This window comes from Electrophorus electricus, chromosome 7 (assembly GCF_041902795.1).
Source record: "Electrophorus electricus isolate QZ-2024a chromosome 7, ASM4190279v1, whole genome shotgun sequence".
Classification (NCBI taxonomy): domain Eukaryota; kingdom Metazoa; phylum Chordata; class Actinopteri; order Gymnotiformes; family Gymnotidae; genus Electrophorus; species Electrophorus electricus.
The window spans coordinates 16596198-16615531 of NC_137503.1; the positions used below are offsets into that span (position 1 = coordinate 16596198).

The 19334-nt window shown below is 38.4% G+C and overlaps 1 protein-coding gene across 9 annotated transcripts in view; it reads right to left on the minus strand.

Annotated features, from left to right (window-relative positions):
* ptprt (protein tyrosine phosphatase receptor type T) overlaps positions 1-19334 on the minus strand; it is a 199195-nt gene that overhangs the window by 48953 nt on the left and 130908 nt on the right. For 2 of the 9 annotated variants that reach the window (XM_081717583.1, XM_035524510.2), the window contains exons 13-16: positions 17698-17734; positions 16221-16277; positions 10157-10292; positions 7647-7679 (exon numbers count right to left, since the gene is read on the minus strand). In XM_081717583.1, the coding sequence (XP_081573709.1) occupies positions 7647-7679; positions 10157-10292; positions 16221-16277; positions 17698-17734 (263 nt within the window). Of the gene's footprint in view, positions 1-3205; positions 3236-7646; positions 7680-10156; positions 10293-16220; positions 16278-17697; positions 17735-19334 lie in introns of all 9 variants that reach the window. The other 7 variants (XM_081717584.1, XM_081717580.1, XM_081717579.1 and 4 more) reach the window with 7 other exon arrangements.

The window sequence follows — 19334 nt, forward strand, 5'->3', positions numbered from 1 at the left end:
GTTAATTGAGATAGTGAGAAAAGTATTACTAATACTTTGGAGTACTGTGAGATGGGTTCCATTAAAATTTAGAACTTTGCCATGTGGAAAAAAGCAAATCATGAAATTTTAGTTTATTCACAGAGATCCCTTTCTGCTTAATGATTTACAAATTTGAACCCAATACATGAGAGAAATGTAATTCATTACCTTAAAAAATTTCTCAAAAAAGTATGCGCAAAATTCAGTCTTGGCCTTGATGGATTTTAAGCCATTTATTTATGCACTCAGCTAGGCCAACAACTCTTTTTGATGGATGCTCTGCTGGGGTGGACAGTTAAACTGAAATGGTAACTGTCTATTGTAAATGGCTGAGGCATTTGTAGTGTAGGTGTAAATGGCCTTTTGGTTTGTGGACAATGAGTCTGAGCACAGCCCTCTCCACACTGTTAAAATGCTGCAGAAGATATTAATGTCAGTTGCAGGCTGGAGTCACTCCAATAGTATGAGTTTGCTCTTACTTCAGCAAATCCCCTCTGCATGATATGTCCTATTTTTATTCAAGGCAAGCAAATGCCCCCCCACACAAGCAAATGCCCCCCCACACACACACACAAATGCACACCTACACACAAAGGCTTCATCTTCTTATGTTCTCTTCAGCACATAAATAGAAAAATAATAGTACTTCCAAAACAAGGGAACCTTTTGAAAATGGCATGGTAACATGTATGCCCAAGTTTGAATTTATATTCAAGCAAATGTGTTAATTTGGGGCCGTGGCAGTGAAGGTCGACAGAACAAATGAACTGTAAAAGACAAAAGTAATAAAAGTGACCTGGTGCTTTGAGGAAACTTTGTTTTTCCAAATTGAGCGTTGGGGTCTGGATTATGCTGACACTAAGAATGTGCTTATGTTTATTTGTGTATGTGTTTGTGTGCCTGTGTACATTTTCTGGGTTTCAGAGAAGGCATAAACAAATTATGTGGTGTGTTTGGACATCAGTATGTTATGTTCACTGTGAAATATGGTAAGATAAGAAAGACTACAGCACTCCAAATAAATAAATAAATAAATAAATGGAAAAACATGGCAAATTTCTTAGCCATGTCTGAAATGTAAATGGCATTCCAAATGAAGTCTTCATAGAAAATCCGTTATTTAGTATATGTTTATACTGGGTCCAGGAATCCAGGGGTATGTTACTAAAACAGTTCATAATTATTATTTTTTTTCATATTAGTTAAATATAACCCCCATGGTTAATAAGGATAAAAGAGAATATCCCACCAGTCATCTTCCACTCCATTCCCTTCACACCACCAATGTAACTGAAACCGTTCTTGATACAACATCTCTCAATAATAAAATATGTTCTGTGCAGCAATAATAGATATAATTTTGAGTGACAAATTCCCCTGCATGTTGTAAGTGGTAATGAAGCAGAGATAATCCCAATTTAATTAATGTCAAAGCAGCACTTCATTACATGTAAGGTTATTCTGCATTGAGATGGGACAGTGGCATCAGCGATCAGCCACTTTTTATAACACCAACGTTAATTGTACATTATCAGATCCATGCGAGCGAGAGAGAGAGAGAGAAAGAGGGAGAGAGAACAAGATTTTTTCAAGTGCAAATAAAGTCTCTGCTAGACTGCATTCATTTGTCATTCATGCATAAAACTCACAGCACATTCATTAATAAAGATAGCAGGCTTGGATCAGGTAAAAGATGATGAATAAGCTACAGGCACACACATGCACATTAACATACATACACACATGTCTATATAGAGTTCACATGCACACAAAGTGATAACTAAAATGGGATTTCCACACTGCTTCAGTCGTGCTAGGAACCTTCATCTATTTGTCATATTGCAATACGCAGTCAACACACGAACACACATCTGGGGGGATAACATGCAGCCAAAGATAAAAATGTGTAAATAAATACATTTTTAACTCCTATTTATGTCTACAAAATGAAGGGCTTGGTTAATAACATCTCCGTAATGAATGTTTTGTGAAGACTTAAGTCTGAATTACATTAACTTTAGCACAAGTCTTCGAGTGGACTAAGATGTGTATAAAGACGAACATGTCTGAATCTGAATGTCGTCTGGTTCACAGGTGAATCTAATTCATGGCTTAGTTCAAATAAATGAAATTCCACTGCATAAATGACACTTTTTAGGCTATAAAAAGAACAACAACATCTAAAAATGAATTCATTATATTGTAAAAATAAATGCTGGCATCCAATGAGAAACAGTATAATGTGCTGCATTAGTCCACCAAACTCAAAAAGGATTATAGCAACAACTCCATTATTTTGGGGTGTTGTGGTTAGATGGCCTGTAGGCCTCTGTGATGACAGCCTGGCTGAATTCTACCTTTCATTTATATTTCAGGAGCGGCGTGTGCAAACCAAAAGAAAAACAGCATTGCCACAGCTATTAAATCCTTTAACGTACGAGGCAAACATCCTGAGGCTACACTTGCACACAGAGCAAATCCCATAATTTGAGGCTTTCCTGTCCTGAGGTAGGAATATCAGCCAGGGCAGAATACATAAATTAGGTATGGGAAAAGAGCAATTTCAAGACACCCACATTCTGAAGGGATTTAAGTAAGTAGCAACGGGCCACGTTATAGAGTTATCACTGTGGTCAAACCATCCCGACACTGAAGAATCTATAATTCGAGGCTGCTTCCTCATGGGAAAACTATGTTATCTTGGTCGCATTCAAATGACAATCTTTGAAGGTCTAAGGAAGCATATGCTAGCATGTAGGTTAGGTTTGTCACAGTGTTTCCTAGTATATGGGGAAGAATGTGAGGACCATGAGAGATAAAGGCAAAATGGAGACACATGAATAAAAGAGGAATAAAGTGGCCCACTGATAGATTATGTCCCATAATGAGGCTACCGGTGCTGAAATGCTTTGTCCGCCATAGCAAAGTTGAGCGATACTTCCTATATGCTATATTAAATGGGCTCGTGTATGTCAACATATCTGGTTAATTTGATCTTATCCCCTAAATTAATTAATTATTGAATATGAATAAAATAAGGCAGTTTTAAAATCAAGAATAAATAAACTGTAAATCAATCATGTGTAAATATTTATGATGGGGATTTTAGAAAAGCATGTAAAATTCAACAAAAGCATGGATACAAAAATGAATGAAGCTATAGTTTTAGCAACATGCTACTTACAGGTAGTAAGAGTAGGAATACGCATTTCTTCTGAAGCATCAAGACAAAGCAGTGGGGGGGGGACAAAACAAAACAAAACAACAACAACAACAACAAAAAAAAGACAGTCCCAAAAAAAGAACAAATGCATTGATTAGTGTCCAGCAAATCAAACAAAGACACAGCTAGGAGGAAAAATGGAGAAGACTCATGGGGTGCAAGCAATTACTATGGAATTTTAGGATTATGTTTTCTGGACACCGAATGAACCCATTTCTTGGGCACATTACTGTTATTCTTTACAGAAAATGGTCCTTAATCCAGGGCTGTGGTTAAAGGTACACTTCACTACAACATGCTGACACTGCTAATAATAGATTAAAACTAGTGGCACTGATTTTATGAGGCCAGTTAAAATGTGAATTATTGAATGCATTAGTGCTCAGAAAATTAGCAATTATTGCTTTAGCAGATCAACACTATGTGCTAACATAATTGGTGAGTTTTTAATACAGTATGTATTACATTGCTAAAAGGGTTATATCTTAACCAATGAACTATTGCCCATGCTATGAAACATACTGGCTATTAAAATAACTAGCAAAAAATATATCAAAATAAAGAAGTGGAACAACACGTCTGGCTTCCATTCAAAGCTTAAAAGTGATGTCAGAAGAGATGAAACATGAAAGTGGAGGAGAAAAGTGTTGGAGTGTTGGTGCATCGTATCTGTCTATTAGGTGGTGTTAAAAGGATGGCGAGGTGCAGTGAGCCTTGTGCTGTGTGGCCATTGCGCTATTCAGTTTCACAACACAGGGACAGAAAGAGAGATGGCGGGACAGGGGAGGACCAACAGAGAACAGATGCAGAGAGGACGAGAGCATAAAAAGTGCATGGGACTGTCTCTGGCGTTCACATCCCGCAGCCCACATCATCCACTGCTTTGACATTTCTATGAAGCCATCCCTTGCAGTGAGGCAGGCACAATGACATGACATGCAATACAGAGATATGGTAATAAAGAACAGACAGCATCGGTTTAATGTAGACAGGCAGAGACTGGTAATTTGCCACTGATTGGTCATGTTCCATGTAGCCAGCTGCTGCTGAGCACCTGAGGTATGTGGAAGAAAAAGGTCCAGGACAGGGCCGCATTTCTAGTAGATTTGACATCCTGGATTAATTGAAATCTAAAACATGTGACCTGGCTAACTGAGGTCTTCCACTGCATACACTGAGTGGGAACAAATATGTTCTTAGAGGGCTAACCTCTACAAAACATAACAGCTTGTGGAGTAAGGCTGAGAAGACCATTTCAGGCATAAAAAACAAGCAGTAAAATCATTAATAGTATTAATGGCTTGCAAATTGACTGCACTGCACGTGATAAACATCACTTTGAAAATTATTTATTCTTTCAAGCCATTAGTCAGCGTGCACAGCCACTTTTAAGTCCACTCAGTGTATTCCTCTATGCCAGAGGAACATAAGCTTAAATATGTTCTCCTTCACAAACTCCAAATTTGATCCAATAAACTGCCATTACCCTTTGCTTTGTTTGTAGCCAAAGCCATAAAAGCGTGATTTGGAAATGGGTCTTCCTGGTAAATATGCTTTTCAAAGAGCTTGCAGTGCTTAAAAAAAACAACAACAAAAAAAAAAAAAAACTGCACTTTGCAAACTATCGACAGATAAAGCAGTGCGGGTCACAGCTGGGGGCATCCATCTTAGGTCATTTCCTTTCAGAGGCCCTTTAAAGTGGCCTGCTGACACTGTCCTTATGATATTAATAAAAGAGAGTGAACTTGGAGAGCATCAGACGCCAAAGGTAGTCATAAATATTAATCAGGTAAGAAAAGCACGGATCTGCCACGGCTGTAAGGGCCTGTTTAATGCACACATATTTATGTAGTTTCCAGAGTCCATGAGCTATATTATAATTTTGTGCATGAAAGACACAGCATGCAGGAGAAGGGAGAAGGGGAGACCTCTATCCATCCATACATCCATCCATTTTCTAGACCCACTTAATCCAGTTCAGGGTCATATCTCAGCAGCACTGGGGGTCAGGAGTAGGATGGATGGGTGGGGATTTCTGCAAAGGTAAATATGAATAACTGAATTTATCTTTTCATAACTGGGCAAAAAAAAGCATAGATCATCTGATTAACTCTCAGAAGTATCACAGTATAAACACATCACTGTCACTTTATGGGAAGCATCAGTCACTTTATGTCCAAAATGATACACTCTCCCAAACAAACTTACAAACACAGTGTACACACACACACACACACACACACACAAACACACACACTCCCACCAGTTTACATATGCCAACTAAGTTACACCTTACATATTAATCTTAGACAAAGTGTTGACACACATGCATGCTTGACAGTCACCCACATGAAATAATTCCAGTCAAACAAAACATGTTTGTGTGTTTGTGTGATTCACTCCATCATATAATCTCTCATACATGCAAGCAAAAGAAACTGGACGCACTGAACAAAAGCAGATTTCAAAAGCAGATTTCTCAGCACCTACACAGTACACCTTCATCCCCAAACACACAATTTTACATACCCATTTACTTGAATCACACCAATCGCAGAACATCTCACTGTACATCCATTACCAGCCATCTATTATTTATCTCCTACAGTCCCGTGATACAGCTTGGCCCTGCTGCCTTGCTCGACAACGGCAAAATGCGTTGAAATGGCGAAATTACCTGATGTAATTGTGCAATGGCCAATCCCATATGAATACTATGGGGCTGGATTGCTATTGCTTTCTCTCTCTCTATTTCTGTGTGTGTGGGGGAGGGGGGGGGGGGGGTGAAAGTGCGTCTACGTGTGCATGTGCCTGTGCAAGTTTAATGGTCTGGGACTGATTGGCTACCAAATGGATAGTTAAATCAAGCTGAAACCCTCCTCACACAGAAGTAATGCTGACTGTGAGAGGAATAACCTGTCCTGCCTGTTCAAAAGTTATTCAAAAGTACCTAATATCTAAGACAGCATACTCCACTTCTTTGTGCTTATTCAAACTAAAGATATTATGCAGAGGGATTCTGGCAGGCCTCCTTAAATAAAAAGGAAAAGATGGGTGTCAGGAGTGCAGTTCGTTGATATAATGTGTGTATGTTTGGAACTATTGGGATGCCGTTATTGACTCATGGCAGATATTAAAAGGGGTTTAAATCCAGGGCAATCTTGCAAGCATCAGCACACTGTAATAAACAAGTATGGTCATAATTAAAAATGGATGATGAATGTTAGGTCTCTCTCCTGTACACATTCAGATAGAGTGTGTGAATGTATTTGTAGACAAAGGCTGCTTCTGATTTAGTTTTTAGAATAGGATATACATTAATTAAATAGATGCCATCTGGTTGAAATGTCTAATGGTTTGCTAACATTGCTAATGTTAAATGGTGCTAGTAAGAGCAACCTATGGCTTTGTAAGTGTTACTGGAATTTAGACATATCTAGGTCCATATAACAGCATCATATCCTCATCTTCTGTATGATCCACACAGACCTTTACCAGTATATTACATTTATGGGATCTGACAGAAATTCTTTACATATTTATTTTTATAAAAAGGACATAAATTCACTTGGAGTCAAACCCATGAGTGTGTCACTAGCACAATGCTCAACAAGATGAGCCACAGGAGTTATTATCAACAAACACAAGTCTGGGGCTGTTGAGTTTCATAACATTCTAGAAACAACTCAGAAAAAGACCCGGACACTCCCAGCTTCATGATGGATTCTCCACACACAGTTCTTGTGTAGGTGATTTGGAGTGGGAGTAGTTCTCTTTTTGCCATCACTAATACAACATAGTAGCTTAACAGCTTAGCAAGCCACTTGGGGAAAGGTTGTGACACTTTTACAAAGAAATAATTACTGTCTGGCCTGGTTTGTAGTGTAAAGTAGTGTTTTAAGTCCTTTATGCAGTGAATGGGCACACTAAGTGCCCTTCTTACAGTCACTTTGACCTCATAGGACTAACTATGCTAATGCTACTTATGAAGAGGTATGAGCTATGGGAGCTCACTCTAGAATTTTTTTTTTTTTTTACCACAGCATACATCACTGCAGACAACTCAACATTGAATTTATCAATGACCATCCATATGTTAGTAAAAAACAAGCAAACAAAAAAAATAAAAATAAAGTAGATAAAGAAACACCAACTCATACACTGATCACATTACATCACACTGACATTACACAAAAGTGTGAGAAATAAAACTCCAACAGATATCCAAGAGATATCTACCACTAGCATGGTCGTGTGCAATGATGACCAGAGAGCATATCTCCATGCAGGTGCCAAAATGTATGCGACAAATGAGAAACCGCACACAAATGGGGAACAAATTGTCAAGAAAATGTCATAGATATGGGTTGAGGATGCGTAGCTAGAAATAAATATACAATACCCCACACTCAGAGTTCTCCAGGTGTGGATTTCTCTAGCGGACGCAGTCCAGAGGAGAAGAAATAAGAGACAAAATATAATAAGACTAGAGAGGGTTAGGATCTCACTCAGCCACAACCCCCCACCCCACCCCCGGGCACACACTCACCGAGCCCCCCATATACACTCACCCAAACAACCACCCACCCCCACTTCCCTCACCCCTCCCCCCATGCTGGTGAAAGTGGCCCCACTAGAACTTTCAACCTTGGCTGGAAAAGAAAAGATTGAGTGAGTGGGCGAGTGTTGGGATGGAAGGAAGCTAAGCACTACCTGAGCCTGACTTATCTTGCAATGTCTGTCAGTCTAAGTGATTCTGTGAGCTCATGTGGGTATTGCAAAATTGCAATCAGCAACAACGACATGCAAGAAACGAAACTTCCTAACACGTCTTCCACCAGATTCTGTGTAAATGGGATGCACAGAACCACTGATGTCGCTGACAGACCCTCATGTATAACAAAAGTCTGGCCTTAGTGATGCATTAAAATCAGAATCTAACATCATGTGGTGTCTGCTCACTGCAAAATCATGTCCTTGTCATCTTATTTCTGATGAGATGGATGTAAAGTTATACAGGGTCAAATCAAATTTAGTAAGCAGCAACAAGTTACTTCTTAAGAGGAACAGGAATGTTATTCCAAAAGAGATCTTATTTTTTTAATAATTCAATTTAAATTGTCTTAGAGTTGACAGAAGATATTTTGCCATTCTGTTGGTGCCTGGGTGTGCTTTTCATGTGAAAGAGGAAAAACACTAATCTGCCATTGACCTCAGGCTGTCCATTATATTCATCACTGTATTATTAGCTCAGAAATGAAGACTTCATAAAAGATATGCTACACAGCCATGCAAAAGTCCACAATTCACAGTACACTGTCACCTTAACTGCCTGTCCAGAAAAAAATATGAATAACCCAAAGCAGCCAATGTTTCATGGATCGTGTAGTCTTAAGTTGTTTTGGTGCTTCTCTCGTTGTCCGTTCACTTCGAACTTCTGCCTACAGACAAACATCGGCTCAACAAGCTGCCTAAAAACTTTGTAGTTCTAGGGTTCTCTTAATTCTTGAAGAACTTTTGCATTCCAGTCGAACTGAATAGTATACATTAAATCTGTAGATATGGTTATAGAACTCGATGACAGTTTGTTTTTCTGAACACTGACTGCTGGTCTTGATTTACATGTGACCCCTTGACAATGCAGCCACCCACACATTGACTGCCTCAGCACAGAGAAAATGTTCTGTTTTAATAAATTCGATTAACAGCCTTGCAGCAAAGGAAGGCTCAGTTGTTAGACCAGCAGAAGTCCCTTACCTCTAGCAGAGGAACACTCACTACTGCCATGGCTGACTTGCTGATTCTGGAATGATGAGGGTTAGTTTTAAGTCTCCACTAACTACTGTTTATGGCAATGCCGCAAATACAGAGAGACATATGTATTCACACGCTATATATAATCAGTATATATCTCACTCCTCCTGAGGAGGAAAAAATATCTATAAAAGAATGGCAGAACTTTCTACTTCCTAATTCATTGGTGGCTACAATGGCACTTTCTTATTTTCATCTCCCAAGTAATCAGTAACAAAAATGATGCAGTAATGAGCCCAACCTTCTGTAGTCTATGATATTATTTATGAGAAATGTGATTCACTGTGCTATGGTAGAATGAAAGTGATCTATGTAAGTAAGATCAAGCTAGCAGGGCTCCAAATGTCCTTTCAGCCCAAGATTAGGCTTCGTCTGTTTCTATGAAACCAGCTCAACAAGTGATGTGTGTGTGCATGTGTGTGTGTATATATGTCTGTGTCTGCATGTGTGCATGTGCATTTTTGAGTCTCAAATGTGTGCTGGGTAATGGTGAAGGCAAAGAGAACATGAGAGGACTGGTGAGGGTTTTTTTTCCTTTCAGAATGAACATGAACAGAACTTGGGGGAGGGGGGGATAATGGAGTGGGCCAGGTAGTGGTGGGGGGGGGTGTTGGAGGTAAAAGTGTGGTGGTGATGGTGGTAGTAGTAGTGGTGGTGATGGAGGTGGTGATGGCGGTGGAGATGGTGTTGTGGTGGTGGTAGTTGTGGTGGTGGTAGTAGTAGTAGTGGCGGTGGTGGTGGCGTAGGTGGAGGTGGTGGTGGTGGTAGTGATGGTTGAATGTAGGGGGTGAGAGACAGAAGTGCATTGAAGGGAAGCCAGTGTACATGTTTCACAAAAAGACACAGAAGCTGGAGATGTCAGTAAAGCAGTGATACTCTCCCCTGACCCACCCAAACCTAGAATCCTAAAGACAAATTACCCTCAGTCCAAGTTTGTAGACCCTTACAAGGAAACTAAACTAGCATTTAAAATATTTAAAATATAAAAATATAAATTTCACTGTTGAATACCACTCTCTTTATATATTAGGGTATGTCTTTAATAAAAGTGATACTGTATAGAAGCTACTGTTTAGTACACTACAAGTGTGTCTTTACCTGCGTTTGAAAGTGAGAACCACGCCTAGGAGGATTATGATGAACACGAGGATCCCGGCGATGACGCCCGCCATCTTTACTGTGCTGTCAACCTGCTTCTCGGGGTCCAGGGCGTTGGAATTCTGAGTAGATGCTCCTGAAAGAACAAGAGGTACATCACAGAAAAAAAAAGAGAGAGAGAGAGAGAGAGAGAGAGAGAGAGAGAGAGAGAGAGAGAGAGAGAAAGGCATTGAACTGGAACAAGAGCTGCCCACTGAAGACATACACTCACACACAGGCACTCTTAACATACACATATGCTGTTCCACTTTCACATACACATACGTATTTTCACATTCACACACATGCTTGCACACAGGACGTACACACAGACACACTCCAAAAGAAAGAAGAAATTTTTTTTAAATACATAAATACACCGACAAGACCCAATAAGTACACAGATGACTTTATCATTGCCACGTGGTTGGGGAATGGCTAAGGGTGTGTTATTAAATGTACAATGATGACTTCCATGCAGAGGGACAGACACATTCCCACAAGTAGTCTATTAACATAAAATCTTTCCACTTGTAATTCACACTGTATGTTATGTGTATTTGTGAGGTAAAGGCAAAGAGTAAGATTAGCCTCTTGAGCTAAAAAAAAACAGGGACAATGATGCAGTGTGTGTGTGTGTGTGTGTGTGTGTGTGTGTGTGTGTGTGTGTGTGTGTAACCTTTTAACATAGGTTCTTTAACTGCATGAATTTTAAGAAACACTGTTAAAATTTCTCTTCATATTTAGGACAAAGCGCTTCAAAACAAATAACCAATCTTTATCAACTCTGTCAGTCTACTGTAAAATTGTCATTATTACTAAGAAATGAGCTGTTACTCCAGATGGCACAACAATCACAAAATTATCAACCAATTAAAATCAAACATATTGAACCATATTATCTGAACAACTTATTCTGATAACCTGGGGATAGAGCTGAACTGAAAGAGGAAAAAAGCGCCAGATGACAAACATTCCTGTAGTATATGACCTCGCCATCTTTGTCTCATTTATACACAGACATTTATTGCAGCCCGCAGCCTGCCTAAGAAATCCTTAACCATACCTTTACCAGTTCAATGTCGTATTAATATGTTGGTCTCAACCTGGGAGACTTGCTTTCGTCTCAGCCAACTTATATTTTTCCTTTTTGCCAGTGTAAAGAATATGAGCTAAACAGTTTTTTGTTCAGAACAAATAAATGAAACACCTAAAGCCTATACACCATTCCTTCATGAGATTAATAGCTTTCAAAATGCTTACACATTTACCTTCTCTGTCAACTGCTTTAGAGGAAACGGAACCAATCTCCACTAGCATTTCTTTCTTTCTTTGACCAGGAATATTTTTACCCAAACATTTTACTGCTCTATCCACAGGTGGATCTGTGTGCTAGTGGGAAGATATGGGGGGCAGGGTATTGTGAGAGAGGGAGAAAGAATAGAATAGAAGGGGTGTGAGAGAGACACTGAGATAGGCCATTGCCCTCGTGTCAATGCTAACTTATCTCCGTCTGCCTTGATCTGATTGAGTTCAGTAGTTCATGCTGGTGAGTGTTCTCACAGATATACACGCACACCTGAAGCCTGTCTGGATGTTTAAGTGTATTTTCTGATAGCACAATATCCCACGCTAACCTCGAAATCTGACTGATGCAACGTGGTCCTGACCAACCATTTAGTCCATCTTCCTAATTTGTTTTAATATGGCACAATCTTTCCTCATTTAAATATTTACCTGTTTACAAGGGCAAATAGATATGGCAGAAAATGTTTACCAATTGTGTTGCTTTCTTATAAGACTATGGCCGGTTTTACCCATCTTTGCTACAGATGCATCATATCTGTTTTAGCTGTGCTACTGGACCTTGATCAGTGATGATGGGAATTCTCAAATATTTTTCCCCCTATCTATCTATCTTTCTACCTCTCTTTTACTTTTTATTCTCCCTGAGGAGTCTAACTGCTTTTCAAATCCATTGTAGCCAAAAGGATCATAGCAGTCTGACTACATGGCTCCCTTAAGACTAGAGTCAGTTTGTGCTTAATTCAGAAAGCACAAGGTCTTATTTAAAAAAAGAGCTAGCCATAATCTTTCTGTGATTAGAACCACTCACCATACATTTTCTTACACCCACAGGCCTGGCTTGTTTGCCTAAAAAGAACATGTAAATACATTTTATTTTGGGCTTGGGGAAAATGAAGTATCAGATAGGAATTTTCACTAAAGCCTTTGATATTAAAGAATAATCCTTTTCATGGCAGGAGGCTGCTGCACTTCCACTTTGATTGTGAATGACCCATGTCTTATCCTCACAACAATGTGTGGGAAAGAGAATGTACTTTTTGATTAAAACTTTACTTAAATCAGGTCTGTAAAATAACAGATAGGATTATCTGAGGATGATGGCAATACATATCAGCACTGACATCAGAGAACTGGAGTAATACAGTGATAAATAATTCTTTGTCAGTGGGCGGGATTAAAGCATTATATCTGAGTTCCTCTAAATGGATTATAATTTTAGATGGACACAGACGAAGGACACTCATCCAGCAATCATGTAAACAAGCAACAATATTATTGGTTCTCAAAAATTAAGACCTGGGGTGGCTAACCAGCCTTACTCCATTCAACTTAAAGAGTGTTGCGGGTGGGGGGGGGGCGGGTGTCTCTGTGTGTGAGTGTGTGTAATTGTGTGTGTGTGCGTGTGTGCGTGTGTGTACTAGAGTACTAGAGTTTGTTAGACAACATCTAAGTGTAATAAACAATACCCTACAATAAGTACTAATTTAGTTAGTCAATATAGGAGCAGGGTCAGTTGTCATTTAAATATTCCACGAATAGATGGGTCGTCAGTCTGCGTTTGAAGACTGCAAGGGACTCTGCTGTCCGGACAGCAAGTGGAAGTTCATTCCACCATCTGGGAGCCAGGACAGAAAATAGTCTCAATGTTTGTCTTCCATGAGACTTGAAGCATGGTATTTCGAGCTGAGCCGCACTTGAGGTTCAAAGTACTAGAGGTACGGATTGAGCTTTAACCATTGACCTCATCTATGAAGGGGACCGTTTTTGGCTTTGTAGGCAAGCATCAAGGTTTTAAATCTGATGCGTGCAATTCTCTGGCAGCCAATGAAGGGAGTGCAGCAGTGGAGTAACATATGTGAACTTCGGAAGATTGAAGACCAGTCGTGCTGCTGTATTCTGGACAAGTTGTAAAGGTCTGATATTAGACATATTTAAATGCCATATTTTATCATGCATATCAAAATATGAACAAAAAAAGTCAAAATAGCAGTCTGCTACTGCGTCATTTTGGTCCATTAAACATCTCTAATGGTCCACTAGTTGGCGGAACAGAACTTTTCAACATGACTGCCACCTGGCACTGTGATTCAGCAGTCCCTGACATTTTATTGCACACCAATTTGTAATTTCAGTCAAGGCAATTGAACATATTGTAAGTGGAGAAGGGCGCAGATGAAGGAAGTGGCCAAGTGTTACACTTTGCCACACTTCACTATGCCTGTTTTTAACCTCTCATGGCCTAATGCGTCACTAAGCTTCCAAAGGACCAGCCTGGTCCTTCTGCCCTGCAAATCTAACGTGTCACGCCCAAACGACTGCCTCAGACCCATGCGCGCTACCAAGCTTATGAAGTGTTCGGAATAGGCTCACATCATCAACACTTTTCCCTCTCCTCCAGACCCCCCATGGTGTGTGCGGCTGTACAGCACAGAAGTGTGAATGATGCCATCTGTCTGTTCTTTCTTACACGCCACCAGTGCTCACCTGGAAGGAGGTCAGGATGCTCTTGAGAGACTACATATGATAAGATCCCATTCGTGCTTCCTTAAATTCACAGGTCAGGAAGTTATTCACACCACGAATGCCCAACAAGGTATTCAACACACAGCAGTAACGGAGAGCATATGCTAAACTGGAAGGAAAGCTTATTTACCTTAAAACCAGCACTTTGAAAGTGCAAGAGTTGAATAATGTCAACAGCCATTAAGATGAGATTGATGATATAGTCTCTAGGAATATATGTTTAGAGCAAGCCACTTTAAAATCTTGACTAGAGAACCACCACTGACCATCATACAACTCAATCTGTTCTCATAATACATCTATAGATTTTTTTGTAAAGTTAAAAAGGTGAAGCCACATAAGCAAGAATTGAAATGTACTATTGAGAAAAGAGAATGGTCTCTATCCTCTACTGTCCAGCTCTAAGGCTTATTATACTAGCAATATTGCTTATAATAACAGTTAAAGAGCATGTTTCTCTAATCTAATGTTAGCTCTAAATCACATTTAAAACATATTTCAATAGTGAATTACTACTGACATTACAATTTAGTCAAAATGAGGAAACATGTTGAGGAAACTGCCCTATAACGTCAATGGTAAGAGCAGGCACCATCTGAGTTCTTTCCTTACACAACACCACTGATGCGTGTTGTTCATTATTCCTGTGCTATTCGACGAGCACTGAACTGTCTACTGGTATTTGTTCCAGCCTTGCACACCACCACCTAATTTTACTAATGAGTGAATCCTTGCAGTTGGCACATGTATGAAGTGCAGCTCCTTACCAGCATATGGGTACGATTTTGTGAAGACATGGTAGCCTAAAATGAATCTTTTGCTGCTAACAACCACATTTAAGTTGCTATAAAGTTTAAGAACATGTAGACTAAAATGTATTTACATCAGAAAAAAAAGACTGTGTGATTGGGCTGGGTTCTGTAATCAGCAACTAAAGATGTTGACATATCCAACTATACATTAACTAATCAGGAAACGTCTCTGCAAAGAGGTGGTACATGTAGTACACAGAGATGTCAGTTTAGAGGAAGGGCCTATGGACAAATAGTGACATGAAGAGATGTATTCATTTAGTAGCTGTCTAGTGACAGTAAAGAAAAACTGCAAAATCAATTGCAAAAGGTTTAACCCATTACTCTGTGTAATTTAAAGTGTGCATTCTCACAAAAAAAATCATAAAAATGATACATTACACTAACACAAAATCTACTATTGCTTACACGTTTAACATATGACTGCTATACAATATCACACAAATGCCATGTTAATACATCAAAATCTCATTACACACTCAGAAATGTTCACACAAATATTTGTACACCCATATACCCGTACATAAATAACTACACATACCCATACCCATATACAATCACAAAAGAGAGCATTCACCCTACACTGCTGCACAAAAATATACACAAACACACACAAACACACACAGAGAGGTTAGGCTGGCCGACTGTATGAGTGAGAACATGTATGTGAAGTAGTTACTTGAACAGGTACAGGTGACTAAGGTAACACACATCACTTTTTGAAATTTTGCTCATAAACTTGTTAAAAGCTTTATTTATGCAATTTAATCTAGAACCTAAACAGGGATGATGGGGATCTAGGTTGGTACAGCAGTGTGGTATGTGATATTGTAGACTCAAAAGAACTGTTGTCTTTGTTTGTTTGAATTTGAATGATTAAAATTTTTCTTAGTTCCCCTCTTTTCAATTTTAATATCTTTAGACAGATTCATTAATTGATTGCAATAATTTAGTACTGAAAATTTCCTATTCTTGAAGGCCTTAATAAAAGTTATTTAAATTACTGATTTTTATGTAAGCTTAACAAGACAATGAGCAAAACTACAATAGATGTCAGGGGATTCTTTTTTATTATTGTTGTTATATAAAATGATCTTTTGAAACTGCAAAGTGATTGAGACGTGTGGGGAGAGGGGCCATACATTATAAGGGTACCAAAGAACATTAGTGTAAATGAGGTGAATGACAATCAGTTATATTTAACCTTTTGTGCACATGCAAACCAATGCATTAAGATGAAAATCTTAAAGCAGAATGAACTGAACAGATCTCAGAACAAAAGCAATTTTAAAAAGAGTTAGGAAGGAAACAACTGTGGAAAAGGGTGTGGATGAAAAGAAGCAAGAGGAAAGAAATAATTTTGACCATGGTATAATATTCACCTTCACTGGGAATGACAAGTATGTAGGGCGTGGTATTTTGTCCCCTACCTATTACCACTAAGACAAGGTTTTACGTTCCAGGTCGGCATGCATGAAAAAAGAAAGAAAGAAAAAATTGTCTAAAGAAATACGCCTTCCGCTCTCAGTGTCTGTCAGTTCTTCAGAACTTCGGTATACACTGGAACATTTTGTAAACAGATAGACAAAGGCTGTGTGTGAAAGTGGACATAAGAATGGCTGAGTAAAGGAATTTAAGACCAAAAGCTCCTTGCAAAAATATTTAGGGGATCCATTAAGAAACACATAAATTTGATTTTAAAAATGTTAAAGTTGTTACAAAAATAAGGTTGAAATTTGATCAATGAAGACAAAGTTTACAATAGGTTGGGAAGCTTTATTATTATTTTATGACAATGAGTGAAAAATGTAATTAAAAAAATAAACAAAAATAGAAGAAAAAAAACAGTAATACAAAATGTTTGAACTTTGTGGCAAATACATATAATTTCTTTTTGTTGTTGCTATTCCCTTATTTATTATTCTCTTATTTGCTATTCTCTTATTTGTCATAAATGACTTAGGAATGTCATCATATTGCACATTTAGTTAACAGTTATCATCTGGTATGATTATTATATATTTATTCACATTACATAAAAATAAAAGCCACAAAATTCAAAGCATATCTATTCCAAAGCAAAATCACAAGTAGAATAGGTCCCTGCCAATCATAGTAAAAACCCAACCAAGAGTGTAGTGACAGGGATGGAGGAAAAAGAAAGACAGCAAGTCAATTACTACAAATGGCTGACATGGATAGAAAGTGAATGGGTGCAAATTAAAAAGAACCTAGTATGCCATCAGCTGTGCGTTAAAATGGATTAGGAGCCAATCAAAATGAAGAGAAAAGCAAATTAAACAATGAAATGGAGAGTCTGATTTGATGTCAGTTGTCTTTAATTCATTCATGTGTTAAAACAATGGAAAGAACAAAAGAAATAAAGAGAAAGAAAGACATGAAAGAAATAGAAAACCAAAAAAAAGAACTGCAGACATTCATGCAAGTAAAACAAAGATGAAATTTAAGTTTTATTTAATTCTTCTGGGGTTCAGTTTGTTAGAGTGATAGGCCTTTGTGTTGTCGACTGAATGGAAATTTAAATTTGTTTTCTATAGGAAAAGGTTACATTTGTTCATTGTAGAGAATATAAAAATATAATGCAAACAATTAAACTATAAAACAGCTAGCATTTCTTAAAAAAAAACAAAACATTTTTAATGCTATGGTGCTCTGAATTATAGTTACTAACTGAGCAGGAATGCTTCAAGGCAGACATATCATGTAATCTACTAATAAATGCTTCAGATATAATTTCCCACTAAAAACCATTACTGTAATCAGAACCAGAATTCTAATTTATCTCTAAACATATACTCAATTCTAAAAGCAGGCAGTGAGTGAAAAGAAGTTTCATACCTTTGGTAGCCAGTCGCACACAGTTGATTTTTGTTTCCTGGAAAAAAAGAAAAGTTACTTTTTAATTAAATGTTTAAAAATCTCCTGAAGAACATTGTTTTTGTTACATTCAGATGTTACATCTGAATTTTCAAACCACAGTGACTAGTATTATTACAACCATAAATATCATGAAACATTGTCTCCCTTCACCATTTTTTGGAAACACCAGTTTTTTTAAGAAGCTATGATACTGGACAAAAACAAAGTGCTCACCCAGGCTGGAAAAACCTGAATTAATTTGAAACCTCATCATGTGCAGTAACTATAACTCTTGAGTGATAGTTGTAGGCACATCCTGATTTAGTGGAATGCAAACAAAGGAATAATTAACTTTTCAAGGGTGCATCATTTAATTTATGTATGCATTCTACTGAACCCCGGTTTTTCAGCATTTTCCATAACTAAATTAAACTTACCTACTCTGAGCCTTATTTCTCCAAAGCATTATAAGATAAACTGGGAATTAACATTATTAAAGTTCACATAATGTTTCCTGTACCATTTCCTGAGGATCACTACAATGTTTTAGAAAAACCAGTTCCAGAACAGACCTGATTTATTACAGTTTAATACAGAACTTCTGAAGACATTTTAGACCACAACTAAAACCAGGCCATGAATGAATGGTACTTATTATGGTAATGACTGTTAAAACAGTGTAGTCTGACAGGTAATAATTAGCCCATTTCTAAGAGCAATGTGATGTCAACATAGCAGTTTAGAACAAAGAAACACCAAGCTGGCTGCTGTGTGTGTGTGTGTGTGTGTGTGTGTGTGTGTGTGTGTGTGTGTGTGTGTGTGTGTGTGTGTGTGTGTGTGTGTGTGTGTGTGTGTGTGTGTGTATGCATGTGTGTGTATGTGTATTCTGTTTACAGTGTCCATCTGCTTTAATTAGGCAGTATGCACATGAGGTTGCAGTATGCACATCAGGAACAGGACCTACACAGTGTGTGATCTGGGTGACATTTAGATATCCACACAGAATCACTGCGCTGTTGGTTCATTTGTGTTTATCTATTTGAGAATTCTTGTGTGTGTCCTGGTAGTCATCACCATCATATACTTATGATGACACTATCGGCTTGACACGATTGAAAACGCACAACCCTGGTCCACAGTCATCTGCTTTACATTTTCGCCCACACACATCCGTGCATGCACATACAAAGGGTGTGGGAAACGAGTGTATGCTAATCAGTTAGCTTCTTCATTTTCAGTGGGAGTCAGTACGAATCTGGAGCTTTCAACAGAATTCTGTCAAGTTAACCTGTGTATTGATTCACCACTGTCCACTGATTAGACCTCCTAGGGAGTTAAAGTGTGCATGCACGTATGCACACGCACGCACACACACACACACACACACACACACACACACACACACACACACACACACACACACACACACACACACTCACTCTCTCTCTCTCTCTCTCTCTCTCTCTCTCTCTCTCTCTCTCTCACGCACTCACTCACTCATTCTCTCTCTGTAGTGCTAAGTTTATTGTGGGCAAATCCATAAACAGTAATTTAGAGTTATTCTGGTCCAAGATTAAAAAGTCAGTCAGGCCAAACACAAAAACAAAGCTAGTACA